We start from the raw sequence: 16516 nt of genomic DNA, 5'->3' as shown, positions 1-16516 counted from the left end.
AACCCACTAAATTGTTGATCTGACAATGTATTCTGACCTACAGCTTAAAAAACACTGTTAAATAGCTGAAATGACTGCTCTTGGTTGGGTGGTGATTTTTCCTGTTCTTGAGTTTTAAAAACAGTCTTGGAATGTGAACAAAGCCATCTGTAGGACAGGTGCAGTATTTGATTGATTTCTCTGTGTTCCTTCATTTTGTTGGTTTTGATTTTTAGTGCTCATTTACTTTTGTCCCATGAGCTAAGCTAATAAAGTCACAGAAAAGAAAGTGAGAGCTATTTCCCAAGTGTGTGTGTGTGAGTCGCTCAGTCATGTCTGTGTGTGTGTGTGTGTGTGTGTGTGTGTGTGTGAGTAGTTCAGTCACGTCTGACTCTTTATGACCCCATAGATTGTAGCCTGCAAGGCTCCTCTGCCCATGAGATTCTCGAGGCAAGAATACTGGAGTGGGTTGCCATTTCCTTCTCCAGGGGATCTTCCCGACCCAGGAATCTAACCCTGGTCTCCTGCATTACAGGCAGATCTTCTACCATCTGAGCCACCAGGGAAGCCATGAGCGCATGTCTTACTGGTGAGAGTTCTCAGCGATGCTCAAGGAATACAGTGTTGTTGTTTAGTCGTTCAGTTGTGTCCAATTCTGGGACCCCATGGGCTATACCACGAGGCTCCTCTGTCCATGGAATTTCCCAGGCGAGAATACTGGAGTGAGTTCCCATTTCCTTCTCCAGGGGATCTTCCCGACCCAGAGATTGAATCCCCATCTCCTGCATTGGCAGGCAGATTCTTTACCACTGAGCCACGAGGGAAACCCCCATGTATATATAGTAAGCACTCAAACTGAGTTAACAATTAAGAAGGCTACTTGGCTGGGAGGGAAGTTAAGATACCTAACCAGTTTTCTCTGCACGGTTGAAATATGTATAGATTCTCTTTCATGAGAAATATCCTTCTCTTTTCTTCAAGAATTTTCTAGCCTCCCGTGTTCTGTTTCGTGTGGTTTGTGAGGCTTCTATAGTAATGTTTCTTTGGGTCTGCTTTATACGGCAGTGATTTTGATGTGGAAACAGCCACGGACCCCCACATTTCTAACTTTAGAACCCCCTGATGGTGAGCCTCAGAGGGGCCTTAGCCTCTGCAGCCTCAGGCTCTGCTCTGCCACTGTCGTCAGACTCCTGTCTCCATTGGCTTACTGCTGGGAGCATTTCCTAAGCTACCTTGAAGATTTTTCTTGCCAGTGAGAAAGATCTTTTTTTTAGCTCCAGTTATATTTAGAACTAGAGAATTAGCTCTAAACAGCCCTTCAATTTGGTTCCTAAAAGGGGTCGTAAAGAAAGGAAACGTTTAGCTAAAGGAAACCAAGATTGAATTAGGGGAAATGTGATGTTCATTTTTAACTGTCAAATTACTAAAGCAGAATTTCCCCTTACTCTCTTACACAATGGTCATTCTTCTAATATGTTACTTTAAAGTCCTCATAAATTAGCCATTTTCAATTTGTTTCAGAGTAGGGCAACTCACATGGACCCCATACCACATGGTACCCACATGGAATACTACAGTATTCCCAGTTTTTTAGCTCTGGGTCCCCTGAGATTCTCAGTTCATAATTCAATAATAGAGGAATACTGTCAAACCATTAGTTCCTGAAACCTCATTTAGTGTCAAAACATGGTCATTTTCCAGTTGGCAGTACATTTCACCCTTCTCCATGTTCACTAGTTTTGTCTTCATGTACATCCTTCCCATCCTAACCTTCGCCCTCTTTCTGGTGTATATCTCAGCTCCTTCTCTTTTTTGTTCCATTTACAAGTCCAGTGGCACACAGTCGTCTGCCTTAGAATTGCCTCAGTCTGATGTATGTGAGTCTAGATATGTTATTCCCTATGAAGGAATAAAAGGAAATGGAGGTGGTTACGCTTCCTCGGCCTGAGATGGGATTCCTGCAGCCCAGCGGCGGCATCTTATCTCTGACGGCCGTTGCGCAGCCCTCAGCGCTCCGCTCTCACCAGTCGCCCGTGTGTCCCTGCCGGGTGTCCTGGCCCCGCGGAAAAACACGCTGTCACGTGGCCGCGGGGCTGTCACGCGTCCTGGTGCCTGGCTCCTGGTGATGTGTGGGAAGGGGTACTTCAGGGAACTGAAGTACACTGATGTTTCCAAGAAAGGTCTAATGACTTGCAAATAAACATTTTTTTTCTTTGCTACTTTGAACTCTAATGAGTTGAAATAGTTAAATTTTCTCTTTATAACCCTCAGTAGCCATCAATGGAAGTAATCTATTTGTCATTTCATAGTGACATTGATATTTTTACTTTTTAATCTTTAAAAATTAAAAGCTTTTTATTTGGTATATAATTTTTTAGTTGATTCACAGTGTTGTACAGCAAAGTGATTCAGTCTTATATGTATGTATGTATGTGTCTGTCTGTATATATGTTCTTTTTCAAAGTCTTTTCCATTATGGTTTTCTGCAGAATGTTGAATGTAGTTCTCGGTGCTATACGGTAGAAGCCTCTTGTTTCTCTGTTTTACATGTAGTAGTTTGTGTCTGCTAATCCCAAACTCTCACTTAGTTTATTCCTCCTCACCCACTTTCCTCTTTGGTGACCAGAAGTTTGTTTTCTTTATCTGTGAATGTTTGTGTTTCATAAATAAGTTTATCTGTATCATATCTTAGATTCCACATATAAGTGACATCATAAGGCATTTATCTTTCTGGTTTCTTTCACTTGGTGTGATGCTCTCTAGCTCCATCCATGTCGCTGCCAACGGCACTATTCCATTCGTTTTTATGGCTGAGGAGAAGGGGGCGTTGTGTATATGCACCGCATCTTTATCCATTCCTCTGTGGATGGACGCTTGGGTTGCTCCCGTGTCTTGGCTATTGTAAATAGTGCTACTGTGAACATTAGGGTGCCTGTGTCTTTTCAAATCAGAGTTTTCTCTGGACATATGCCCAGCAGTGGGACTGCTGAATCATAGGGCAACTCTATTTTTGGTTTTTTAAGGAACTTCCATACTGTTCTCCATAGTGGCTATACTAATTTACATTCCTACCAAGAGTGCAGGAGGCTTCTGCACACCCTCTTCACCATTTGTTATTTGTAGTTTTTAATGCTGGCCCTTCTGACTGGTGTGCGATGGTACCTCACTGTAGTTGTATTCTGCTGTTGTGATCTATTTTTTAAAAAATTGTATTGGCGTATAGGTGATGTGCAGTGTTGTGTCAGTTTCGGAGTACAGCAAAGTGAATCAGTTACACGTGTAACCATCCTTCTTTAGGTTCTCTTCCCACATAGGTCCTGACAGAGTGCTGTAACGCGTGACAGTAGGTCCTTATTAGCCCTCTCTCACATACAGTAGTGTGCGTGTCAGTCGCAGTCCCTCAGTTTATCCCTCCCCCTCTTCTCCTCTCTGGTAATCCTAAATTTGTTTTCTACATCTGTGACTCCATTTCTGTTCTCTAAATACGTTTATTTGCACCATTTTTGTTTAGATTCCACACATAAGCAATATATATGATACTTGTCTTTCCCTACCTGACTTTTTCACTCAGTATGACAACCTCTAGGTCCATCCGTGTCGCTGCAGATGGTAACGTTTTGTTCTTTCTTATGGCTGAGTGATACTTGACTGTATAAGTGTACCATATCTTCTTTATCCGTTCCTCTGTCATCTCCTTATAGTTTTGATTTGCACTTCTATAATAATTAGCGACGTTGAGCATCTTTTCACATGTCTATTGGCCATCTATATCTCTTCTTTGGAGAAACCTGTATTTACGTCTTCTCATTTTTTGATTGGGTCGTTTGTGTTTTTGGTTATTGAGTTATGTGAGCTATATGTGTATTTTGGAAATTAAACCCTTGTCAGTCACATCATTTGCAAATACTGTCTCTCAGTCTGTATATTGTCTTTTCATTTTGATTGTTGATTATTCATATTGATTATTCTTTTCATTTTGCTGTGGAAAAGCTTATAGGTTTGATTAGGCCCCATTTGTTTATTTTTGCTTTTATTTCTATTGCCTTGGGATTCTGACTCATGAGCTTTCCGGACACTACTTTGCTGAAGAGACAGTCTTTCTCCATTGTGTATCTTGCTTCCTTTGTTGGAGATTAATTGACCATAGGTGTGTGGGTCTGTTTCTAAGCTCTCTGTTCTGTCCATACAGACACTGTTTTTTTTTTTTTTTAATTTCTCAGCAGTTAATACTTTCACAACCCCAAATCAAAGTAAAAATGACAAGTTTATGCAAAATTTAAACCCCCAAATTCATTAAACATTGTTGCTAGAAAACTGTCTTCTTTCAAGTTTTGTTTAATTTTTGGCATTTGTTTCAGTGCCTTATGAAAATAAATTTGTTAAGTGTTGCTTACTTTTAAGTTAGATGCTATGTCTTCTCTGGAATGTATCTCGATTGAAAGGTAAACCTTATGAAAGAAGTTTGGGTGATAGTCTTTTATCTGACAGTAAGCGGATACTTTTGGAAAAGAGAGTATATGGAATTAGGTCAAAGATGGCCATTTCCAAGGGAAAAATAACAAGGTTGGAGTAATATGTATAAGAGAAATAAAGAATGGTATTCTAAAAATATATATTAAAATAAAGAAACCATTATTTTATGGGGCAAAAAGAAAAGGGAACTAAAAGTAATGTGTTAAAAAAGGATTTGGGAAGTTCAGGCAAATGCTGAATATAAGTTCCTTCTAGGCAGTAATTCTATGTTCTTTGAATTCAGCATCTCTCTGCCTTCCCCTAACACACACTAACATATGTAGTGAAATATAACCAATACATTGCTCTTTGCTAACAAACCTGGTAATAACTTACTATAGGTTAATTTACCTATTAAGGATATGTATGCTTTAAAGGCACGATTCTTTTTAAAATCCCATGCTCGCTGTAGTAGCCTTGATCCCTCTTAAAAAGACTAGCTTAAAGGGCTATTTTCTCAATTCACCACCACTTGTTCACTTTTGGCCTTCCAAGGTTAGCTCTTTGGGAGAAAATCTGGCAGAGATTATGGTCTTAATCATCCTTTTTTGAGCAGAGCAGGGCTTTTTACTTGTTGCCAACATATACTTTTAACACAGAAAGCTAGGACTGTTAGAGTCCCTGAAATGATCTTGTCCATCCTTTATTCTTCTCTCAGAACTTCTCTAACACCAGGCCAGACAATTCCTGACACAGTGGACCTCAGTCACTGTTTATACACGGTCTTTGTAGTCAGGTGAGCCTGGATTTACATCCTGGCTTGGTTACTTAACTGTGTGACTGTGGTCCTAGGGCATCCCCCATTTGTAAAACAGAAGTAATAATCCGTGTGTTTTAGGGCTGGTATGAGGCTTAAATGAGAGGCTAGGTGTAAAGCATCTAGCACAGTGTCTGGCCCATAGTAAGCCTCCCCTTGAATGAATTGAGAGGAGGACTTCGTCCTCTCTCAGCCACCCATCTGTTCCCTGACAGCCATCCATACTGGAACTCCTTCCATTGTGAGACTTAAGTCCTTCTGGTTCCTACTTACTTAGACTTATTATTGTGCTCCATTCAGAAGCAAAGTTCTTCATAATTATTATGAAGTACTTTTGTAATAAAATGAAAGAAGAGAGAGATGTTATAAAGGTAAAAAAAAAATACAGAAGTTAAAGTTATAAAGTTAAAAGGTAACTTTTAACTTTCTTCAGACATTTCTTTCTTCTCCATTCTTCTGTTGTCTTTCTTGATGAGTCTAGTAAATGGTGAGAGAATTCACATTCCTAATTTTGTATCTGTGGACACCTGGATGTTTGAATATACACACAGTAGGAGGCTATTCAGTACCTTCTTGTCAACTTGTGTGTTATCTGATTCATCACAATATGAAATCAGATAGTTTTGATCCTGGAGGGCTTCATGCTTGTGAGTTGAGATGCAGATCTAAAGCCTTTGCTTTAATGTGTTTGGGATCATAAACACACTTCGGCTTTTAGCATGATGGTCTCATGCTTTCTGTGGCTAGTTGAGGGCTTTGGTTGGGATTATGGTTTTTCTCAAGTCTTGTTCTGATCTGTAAGTTACCACTCCCTACTTTTACTGACTAGGGAGATGAGCTAGTATCCATTTTATGTGGACTACTAGGGTGAAGCCCTGGGTTGGCACAGCTGCTTGTGGCCTATTATATTCTAGAAAGCAGCTTAGTCACAGCTCCCCACTGGAGAGTGTTCAGATCAAGAGTCAGGGTATTTTCTGCAGTGTAACAGGGAAAGGGGTATGCATGGACTGTGTGTGCTCAGTGGTGTGACTCTCTGCAATACCATGGAGGGGTGTATTTGCCTTACTGTATAATTGATGTTTAAGAGGGGTAGTGATTTCAGAGAACTGTACACAAATGAGGAAGAATCAACCCTGAGTAAAATGGAGAAAACCTCCTATTGTTCTGTGATAGTGGGCATGGGAGGAGAATTGATGGTGATGGTTGATAGAATATGGAGACAGGGACTGGCGTCCGGGATGTGTCCGTTGTTATGCAAGGGGTAGGACCTAGTTATGTGCTGCTTTTCTGTGTGATGGAATGAGGTTGCAGAGCTGTAGGCAAAGACACTCATGACCTATCTGAGCGTATGATCGTCTTCTGTTTGAACTGTTGGTTAAGACGACCATCCTTAGCTATCGCTGAGGGTGTAATGTACTGTGAGCCATAGCGTAAGAGTCCTCACCAGTCAGAGCCAGTATTCTTAGGAAGTGGTCAGGCTTCAGTGACTGAACCATTTCTTCTTGGCACTTATGATAGTGTAATTTTATATTAAAACACCAAGGAGGAAAATCCTGGTGTTTGCAGAGTAGCAGTTTGCTTTTTTATTATATTCTCTTAGTCTTGCCAAGAGAATTGATGGTAATATATTGGCTTCTGTAGATTCCACAGATTTGTGCAGATATATTATACAAGAGACATCTCTTTAGGAATTTTCTGCGACTCAAAATGGGAATTATGGCATATTCTTCTGATTCCTTGGATTCTTCTTCCTTGACTGATTTCAGAGCAAAATGCTTCCTCACTGCTTCATTCTTAGAGTAGACGCAAACAGCAGTTCCAGATAAATGTGTGAGATATGGGTTAAAAAATAGACAGTTTTACATATGATGATTGAAAATGGTTTTGAGCAAATAGTAAAGGCATCATTCATTCATCCAGTAATTACACATTTATTTATTGAATGCTCAGTAAGTGCAAAAACTGTTCTAAGTGCCAGGAAGGAGTACAGTCTTCCATGAAATAGTCTGAGGTCAGTCTTCCCTCGCAGGTGGCCGTAATATATGGGCCAAGAACAGGGCTCATCCTCTCTTGAATTTTTTTCACTCCCTGTCTCCAGGAGACAGTGTGGCTTCCCTTTTTGTTTATAACCGTCAGGCATGAGTCATCTCTTTGCCGTGAGTATTGCAGAATCATGTATCACATTCCAGTCTAGTTTGTACTGCTGCTAGGGTCTCAGCAGCAGCTCTTTTTGCCTGTCTTCCAACAGTCAAGATAGTCAGAACAGTGAGACCTGCTACACAAATTAATTAACTGGGGAATGGAGAAGAGAGAGCACGGTACTTGTTTTCTATATGTTTTTGTTTGTACAAGATATATTTAGGAGTAGATACCTTCTTTCTAGGTGCCAATGCACCAGGCAGTATCTACCATCAGAGTTCATTTTAGGGGGATTGTTAAAGCTTGATGTATAGCTGACGTATAGTATTATATAAGTTACAGGTAGAAAACGTAGTGGTTCACAATTCTTAAAGGTTATATTCCATTTATAGTTATTTATAAAATACGGGCTATATTCCCTGAAGCTTATTTATTTTATGCACAGCAGTTTGTGCCTCATAATCCCCTACCCCGATCTTTCCCATCTCTCCTTCCTTGTCCGCACTGGTAACCACTAGTTTTTTCTCTGTACCTGTGTGTTTCCTTTTCGTTACAATCACTAGCTTGGTTTATTTCTTGGATTCCACATGTACGTGAGATCGTACAGTGTTTGTCTTTCTGTGTCCGTTTCACTTGGCACAGTGCCCTCCAGGTCCATCCATGTTGCTGCGGATGCCAGATTTCATTCTTCTTATGGCTGAGGAGGAGTCCACTGTATGTGTATGTGTGCGTGTGTGTGTTATAGATGAAAATGTTAGTTGCTTAGTCATCTGACGCTTTGTGACCCCATAAACTGTAGCCCACCAGGTTCCTCCGTCCATGTCATTCTCCGGGCAAGAATACTGGAGTAGGTAGCCATTCCCTTCTCCAGGGGGTCTTCCAGTCCCATGGATCAGATTTTCTTACCATCTGAACCACCAGGGAAGTATAGGTAGGGGGGTGTGTGTGTGTGTGTATACATATATATACCACATCTTCTCTATCCACTGAATCCTGTTTTTTTTTTTTTTTTTTTCAAAAATGAATTTGCATTTGTGAGCAAATAAAGTCAGCTCTCCTTTACAAAGGATGTTGGTTCTACAAGTGGACTTGGCGGCTTTGGCTGACGGTTCTGTTGCACACTTAAAATGGTCCTTTGAGAAAAACCTGGAAATTCACTTCAAAATTTTAAGAAAATCCATCAAATAAACAAGCAGCAAAATTCTTCCTGAAAACTTTCTAAACAATACTTACTTTGGTTTAAATATTTAGACTTTTTTCTCTTAATATTTCTCTAAGTTTGATTCATTTATATCTTTAAAAAGATATATTTAAGACAGAAGCCATTTAAAAAAATTTTTAAAAGCCACTGTCACCTATAATTATCTTGTTATAACTTTTCATTTCTTGAAATTCTCTTCTAGTCTGTAATTACTATATGTAATTAGAATGTTGCATTTAAGCGATTGCATGCTATACTGTGGACCTTAAATGTCCTTATGTACCCTCTTTTTTGAATGTGCCTCATGAAACGATTCATACTCCAGCACTGTGACTCAGGGCAGTGAGAGGCGGCTTGTTTCAAGTAGCAGAGTGAGTGTCAGATTAGTCTTCCAATCAGAAAACATTCCATGCAGTTTGAGGCACAGGTGAATCGCAGATTTCTTCTTGGCCTAGGCTTGGCTAGAAAGCTAGTAGATTTATACAGTGTTTGCTCAAATTACAAATGATGAGATGCTAAAAGCACTTTTAGTTTTAGGGAGTTCAAAGTGGCCAGCCAAATGAAAGCTCTGTGGCCTACCTGAGAATAAAATTTATGAATTCTTTGTTGAGGAAGAAGGTGAGACCTTTGTGCTTTGGTGGAAGTAAGAGCTTGCTGTCTCTCACTCTCTGTTCTTTAGTACAGGCACACGTACACACACACACACACACACACTTACACATAGTACAAGAAGCAATAAGCTGGCATTTCCCAGCCCTTTCTCCATTGTCTGGAGAAGGAGATAAAAAAGGAAAACTCTTTAAAACATTTTAGAATTCTGCAAAGGATTGATTTTGAGTCTGCAGACTTCAGGGTTGGTGTGCCTGCAGTGGTAATATGGGCACGAGTCTCTAGATCAGTGCTTAGGTCTGGAGTGCCAGGCAAAGTAGGCAGTTTCAGAGGTTTAGAGGAGCAAAATTTATTTCCCTCCATATTCCCATATGGATGGAAATGTATGCTCTTAAGTGAGTCGAGATCCTTAGTGAAGAAGTAGAATGATAAGCAGAAACTACTAGCTAGGGAAATGACCTGTTTAGGAGTTGGGTGTATCAGTGATGATTGGCTTCAAACATAGTTAACAATCAGAAAAATAGGGGTTTGCTTAAGCAAGACAGAGGTTAATATATTTTTCCCTTATATAAGTCCAAAGCTAGGCAGTTGAGAGCTGGTGTGGCAGCTCTGTAGTCATCAGAGATCCAAGCTCCCGATTTCTTTTTGCTTCCTCATCCTCAGGCTGGCTTCTACTCTCAGGATTGCCTAGGGACTGTAGGATGACCACTGCTGCTCTGTCTGTCACACCTGTGCTCCAGGCAAGAAGGGCAGGGCCAAAGGGTGTACTTGCTAGCAGATTCAACCCTTTGAAGAGCTTTCTGTTGTCCTACCTATTATTGGCTGCCCCGTCTATGAAAGACATTGCCTTCCCAATGATGCAGAAGTTAAATATTGGGTAGGCAGACCTTAGTCTCTGCCGGACCAACTGATCATGAGCGTAAAGGTATTCCTGAGACCTAGATGGCTGAGACCGTGGGATGTTTGCCAACTCTTAAGATAGGATGGTAATGTTTGACACATCTAACCTTTAGTTTGCTGCTTGATTGATTGATTCAACAGTGTTAAGGACTTACTCTATACCAGGCACTGGGCTTACAGGAGTGAAAAAGATAGACATGTTCCCTCTCTCGGAAGAGTTTATGGGCTAATTGGGAAAAAAACAACTTGTTTTTAAATAAGTAAATTATAAGTATATAAGTGTATTGACCATTAAGAGAAGCAGAAGTAGCGAGTGCTCCCCTAATAGGGATTTCCTATTAGGAGAGACTCCAGAAGGGTATGACACAGTGTATACACTGAGATTTAAAGGATGCATGGGAGTTAGAAAGTTGAGGATGAGTCAGGTTAGAAAGAGGGGGAGGAATGTTCCAGGCAGATCCACTCCCAGTCTAAGAGTTCTTCACAGAGGGAATCAGCGGGAGTTTCCAAAGCAACAAAAGGGATTCCAGGTTCTTTTTTAATCTAAATGGCTGAAAGGACTGCCATCCTTCCTACTTACTTGTTTTTTCACTCTCTCTTGATGAGTGCCTGCCTGCTTAGGTGGCACCAGGGAGTGTTGCTAACCGAGGAAGGAGGGGGACAAGTGATTAGGGCATATACTGAAGCCCAGTTGCCCCATCATAGGTCTGGATTTTGGTCTCAGTGTGGGACTCTGGGGAGGCAAGGACTGGTTCTGACCCTGAAGTGCTGATATGACCCCCTTCCCCTTCCAGGAAGTGGACATTGTGGTAGCACCGTGCCAAGGCCTCCGGCCCACAGTGGATGTTCTGAGTGACTTGGTGAATGATTTCTTGCCTGTGATAACCTATGCGCTCCACAAAGATGAACTCTCTGAGAGGGATGAGCAAGAGCTTCAGGAAATCCGAAAGTATTTCTCCTTTCCCATATTCTTTTTCAAAGTGCCGAAGCTGGGCTCGGAGATAATTGACTCCTCCACTGAAAGAATGGAGAGTGAAAGATCGCCACTTCATCGACAGCTGACTGACCTGGGCTATCTGAGCAGCAGCCTCTGTAACTGTGGGGCCCCCGGCCAGGACACCAAAGCTCAGAGCATGTTGGTGGAGCAAAGTGAGAAGCTGAGACACTTGAACACGTTTTCTCACCAGGTGCTGCAGACTCGCCTGGTGGACGCAGCCAAGGCCCTGAACCTGGTGCACTGCCGCTGCCTCGACATCTTCATTAACCAGGCTTTTGACATGCAGCGGGACCTGCAGATTACGCCCAAACGTCTGGAATACACTCGAAAAAAGGAGAATGAGCTGTACGAATCATTGATGAATATTGCCAACCGGAAGCAAGAGGAAATGAAGGACATGATCGTTGAGACTCTTAACACCATGAAGGAGGAACTTCTGGATGATGCTGCCAACATGGAGTTCAAAGGTGGGTCTTAGAGCTTGGTAGGGTGCAGGAACTGGGGCATCCTCGAACCCTTTCCAGGTGGCGTAGAGTACGTCAATTCTGAAGCCCAAAGGTACCTACCCCGATGGGGCTCATTAGCAGCAGCCTACCTGAAATCATTGAGCGAAGTTGGCCTCTCTTCTTCTGAGAGGCCTTCTTGGAAAAGTCTGCCATCATTCCTTCCTATTTGATAAATTCATCCCAATACTGCTCTTTAGTCTCCAGTTCCTATTTGTATCCCCTTGCCTTTTTAAGACTGGAGAAGAGCTGCTTGAAGAATGTCAGAGTCATGCTTTAATCCTGACTCCTTTGTCATGGCCCATGCTGCTTTGTTGGTTCTTTTTTGTGTGTCATGGTCTCATGTTCTTTTCAGGGTGCTCCTGAGACCTAACTCAGAAGGATTTCCCAAAGTAGCGGTTTTAGCTTTTCTGGCATTCCTATACTTCATGAGTGACTGTTAACAAAACTGGGCCAAATGCTTAGTCAGGTCTTTTGGTATCTGAGGTCTGGGTGCTACTGACTTTGTATAGTGACTCCTGTGTGAACATTAGCTCTCAGTTCAGTTCAGTCGCTCAGTCACGTCCAACTCTTTGCAACCCCATGGACTACAGCACACCAGGCCTCCCTGTCCAGCACCAACTCCCGGAGCTTTCTCAAACTCATGTCCATTGAGTCAGTGATGCCATCCACCCATCTCATCCTCTGCCATCCCCTCTCCTCCTGCCTTCAGTCTTTCCCAGCATCAGGGTCATTGCCAGTGAGTCAGCTCTTCACATCAAGTAGTCAATATATTGGAGCTTCAACTTCAGCATTAGTCCTTCCAATGAATATTCAGGACTGATTTCCTTTAGGATTGACTAGTTGGATCTCCTTGCAGTCCAAGGGACTCTCAAGAATCTTCTCCAACACCACAGTTCAAAAGCATCAATTCTTTGATGCTAAGCTTTCTTTATAGTCCAACTCACATCCATACATGACTACTGAAAAAAAACCATAGCTTTGACTAGACGGACCTTTGCCGACACAGTAATGTCTCTGCTTTTTAATATGCTGTCTAGATAGATCATAGCTTTTTTTCCAAGGAGCAAGCGTCTTTTAATTTCATGGCTCCAGTCACCATCTGCAGTGATTTTGGAGCCCAAGAAAATAAAGTCTGTCACTGTTTCCCCATCTATTTGCCATGAAGTGATGGGACCGGATGCCATGATCTTAGTTTTTTGGATGTTGAGTTTTAAGCCAGCTTTTTCACTCTCCTCTTTCACTTTCATCAAGAGGCTCTTTAGTTTCTCTTTACTTCCTGTCATAAGGGTGATATCATCTGCATATCTGAGGCTATTGATATTCTCCCGGCAGTCTTGATTCCAGCTTGTGCTTCATCCAGCCTGGTGTTTCTCATGATGTACCCTGCATATAAGTTAAATAAATAGGGTGACAGTATACAGCCTTGATGTACTCCTTTCCCAATTTGAAACCAGTCTGTTGTTCCATGTCCAGTTCTAACTGTTGCTTCTTGACCTGTATACAGATTTCTCGGTAGGCAGATCAGGTGGTCTGATATTCCCATGTCTTTCAGAATTTTCCAGTGTGTTGTGATCCACACAGTCACAGGCTTTGGCATAATCAATAAAGCAGAAGTAGATGTTTTTCTGGAACTCTCTTGCTTATTCTGTGATCCAAAGGATGTTGGCAATTAGATCTCTGGTTCCTCTGCCTTTTTAAATCCAGCTTGAACATCTGGAAGTTCTCAGTTCATGTACTGTTGAAGCCTGGCTTGGAGAATTTTGAGCATTGCTTTGCTAGCGTGTGAGATGAGTGCAGTTGTATGGTAGTTTGAACATTCTTTGGCATTGCCTTTCTTTGGGACTGGAATGAAAATTGACCTTTTATAGTCCTGTGGCCACTGCTGAGTTTTCCAAATTTGCTGGCATATTGAGTGCAGCACTTTAACAGCACCATCTTTTCGGACTTGAAGTAGCTCAACTGGAATTCCATCACCTCCACTAGCTTTGTTCATAGTGATGCTTCCTAAGGCCTTGATTTTGCACTCCAGGATGTCTGGCTCTAGGTGAGTGATCACACCATCGTGATTATCTGGGTCATGAAGATCTTTTTTGAATAGTTCTTCTGTGTATTCTTGCCACCTCTTCTTAATATCTTCTGCTTCTATTAGGTCCATACCATTTCTGTCCTTTATTGTGCCCATCTTTGTATGAGAGGTTCCTTTGGTAGCTCTGATTTTCTTAAAGAGATCTCTAGTCTTTCCCATTCTGTTGTTTTCCTCATTTCTTTTCATTGATCACTGAGGAAGGCTTTCTTATCTCTCCTTGCTGTTTTTGGAACTCTGCATTCAGATGGGTAGGTATATCTTTCCTTTTCTCCTTTGCCTTTGCTTCTTTTCTTTTCTCAGATATTTGTAAGGCCTCCTCAGACAACCATTTTGCCTTTTGCATTTCTTTTTCTTGGAGATGGTCTTGATCACTGCCTCCTGTACAATGTCATGAACTTCCATCCATAGTTCTTAATGTAGTAGAACAGCCTCCATAGGTGGGTTCTGCTTATTACCATTTTCTAAGGCTCAGATCGGAGAAGGCAATGGCAACCCACTCCAGTACTCTTGCCTGGAAAATCCCATGGATGGAGGAGCCTGGTGGGCTGCAGTCCGTGGGGTCGCTAGGAGTCGGACACAACTGAGCAACTTCACTTTCACCTTTCACTTTCACGCATTGGAGAAGGAAATGGCAACCCACTCCAGTGTTCTTGCCTGGAGAATCCCAGGGACGGGGGAGCCTGGTGGGCTGCCGTCTCTGGGGTCTCACAGAGTTGGACATGACTGAAGCGACTTAGCAGCAGCAACAAGGCTCAGATAGCTTCAGTAATTTGCTCAAGGTCACACAGATACTAAGTAGTAGAGGCAGAACTTGAATCTAGACAGTCTGATTCCTGAGCTCATGCTCACAATTTCCACACTTACTTCGTCTTTATCTATTCCCAGTTATTGATGTTACCATCTTCCTGGGAACCAGCTTCAAAACCTTAGCATGGGGACTTCCCTGGCAGTCCAGACGTTCAGACTCTGCACTTCCAATGCAAGGATGCACATTTGTATCCTTGAGGCAATGACAGCATTCCAGTTTTACTTTTTATTTTTCTAGTAATTGATTAGAATTGAATTGTTGACTCTTGGATTTTTCTCATTAATTTGCTCGGAAGTGTGAAATATTACAAAGATTAGAGGCTTTGGAATTCATGAGCTTTGCGTTCAAATGCTAGGTATATTATTCCCTAACTCCAGCATCCCCTCCCAGTGCCCAGTTTATTCTTTTTTTGGAGCTTTTTCCTGATGTATCAAATATAACCAGTGATACCCTTCTGACGTGTTGTTAGGGTTAGATTAGATTAGATATGTAAAATACTTCCTGTGCATTTCAGATAGCCTGCACTCAGTGAGTGTTGTTCCTTCCCTTCTGTAAATGTGGTGTAAGAGCTGACAGGATCAGGAGGTTCATTCTGTACAACAGGTGCTCCTTCAGGACTCTTAGATGCCTGAAATGGTTGAGGATCGAGTGGCCCCGCATGCTGAGAGTCCGAGGTAGTCAGCCATGTGTGTTTTGTAGCCATCAGCATGCTAGCTCCTTGGGTCCGACTTTATTCAGTGTACCTGCCCATTCCCCTCACAACCAACTAGCTTTTTGCTGTGCCTTCATAGATGTCATTGTCCCTGAGAATGGAGAACCAGTGGGCACCAGAGAGATCAAATGCTGCATCCGACAGATCCAGGAGCTCATCATTTCCCGGCTTAATCAAGCAGTGGCTAACAAGCTGATCAGCTCCGTGGATTACCTACGTGAGAGCTTCGTTGGAACCCTGGAACGGTGTCTGCAGAGCCTGGAGAAGTCTCAGGATGTCTCAGTTCACATCACCAGTAATTATCTCAAACAGGTACTCAGAGGGTAGTTAAGAGCTGGCCACAGATAACACATGAAACGGAATCCACCCACGAGCCCAGCGTCAAGTTAGCCAAGAATTTCCCTTTCAGTCTTTTTGCCAGTCCAGTTTGAATTTTGTTTTCCTGTCTCATGACCACTGTCTGTGGGAGGCGCTTGTGAACTGTCAGGTTGCAGTTCAGCCGATGAGCAAGATGATGAAGATGAAGTAGAGGGGTCCCACTGGTCACAAAACAGATGATCGCCCTGCCTTGACTCTGCACATACATTGAGGGGTGGATTTGGCAACCTTGAAACTGGACCATGTTCTTGAAATAAATATCATTTGTTGCATTTTTAAATTATCCACTTTACTCAGGGCATATTGACTTTCTTATTGTGTCTTCTTTTTTCAGATCTTAAATGCTGCCTATCATGTTGAAGTCACATTTCACTCAGGGTCCTCAGTTACAAGGATGCTGTGGGAGCAAATCAAACAGGTAGAGGTTTTTTAGGGAAAGATTTTTCAGCCCCTAATTGGCTCAAATGAATCTTGGTCGCTCCAACAGGAACTAATGTCTAGGATGTCTGTCCTAGACAAACTGATATCTGTCAATATGGGTGGCCGTTTGTCCTGATTTCCCTGCCTGGGGAAGTTCTGATTTATGCCTGTTCTGAAATAATTATTAACAGTGTCCCCTTTAACTCTTAGAAGTGATGTATCTAAGTGATATTTTATGGAGCCATAAAGCTCTACTTCTCTAGCTGTTTCATGTTCTTTTCCCCAACCTAAGTGTTTTCTCAGAACCAGGCTTTGTTACCAAAGACCATGAGTAGAATTTATTTTCTGGTATTCAGTCTGGTTCTTATATTGAATTATTTGCTGACTTTAGAAAGGGATTTACCAGGCACCCCCAGTACTGACTGTAATGTATTGAGGATTCGTGAACATGCATTCCAAGCCTAGTGTTCTTTGATGCCTTCCGTTGGACTGAGCCCCGATTTTGAGGTAGG

At 42.0% G+C, this 16516-nt stretch overlaps 1 protein-coding gene across 1 annotated transcript in view; it reads left to right on the top strand.

The window, feature by feature from the left end:
* DSTYK (dual serine/threonine and tyrosine protein kinase) overlaps positions 1-16516 on the top strand; it is a 51762-nt gene that overhangs the window by 24364 nt on the left and 10882 nt on the right. The window contains exons 3-5 of the mRNA XM_027564272.1: positions 10892-11561; positions 15286-15518; positions 15919-16002. Of these exons, the coding sequence (XP_027420073.1) occupies positions 10892-11561; positions 15286-15518; positions 15919-16002 (987 nt within the window). The remainder of the gene's footprint in view (positions 1-10891; positions 11562-15285; positions 15519-15918; positions 16003-16516) is intronic.

The sequence above is a fragment of the Bos indicus x Bos taurus genome, chromosome 16 (genome assembly GCF_003369695.1).
Source record: "Bos indicus x Bos taurus breed Angus x Brahman F1 hybrid chromosome 16, Bos_hybrid_MaternalHap_v2.0, whole genome shotgun sequence".
Classification (NCBI taxonomy): Eukaryota; Metazoa; Chordata; class Mammalia; order Artiodactyla; family Bovidae; genus Bos; species Bos indicus x Bos taurus.
Note: the sequence above shows the minus strand (reverse complement) of the source record. Positions and strands in the feature narration are given on the sequence as shown.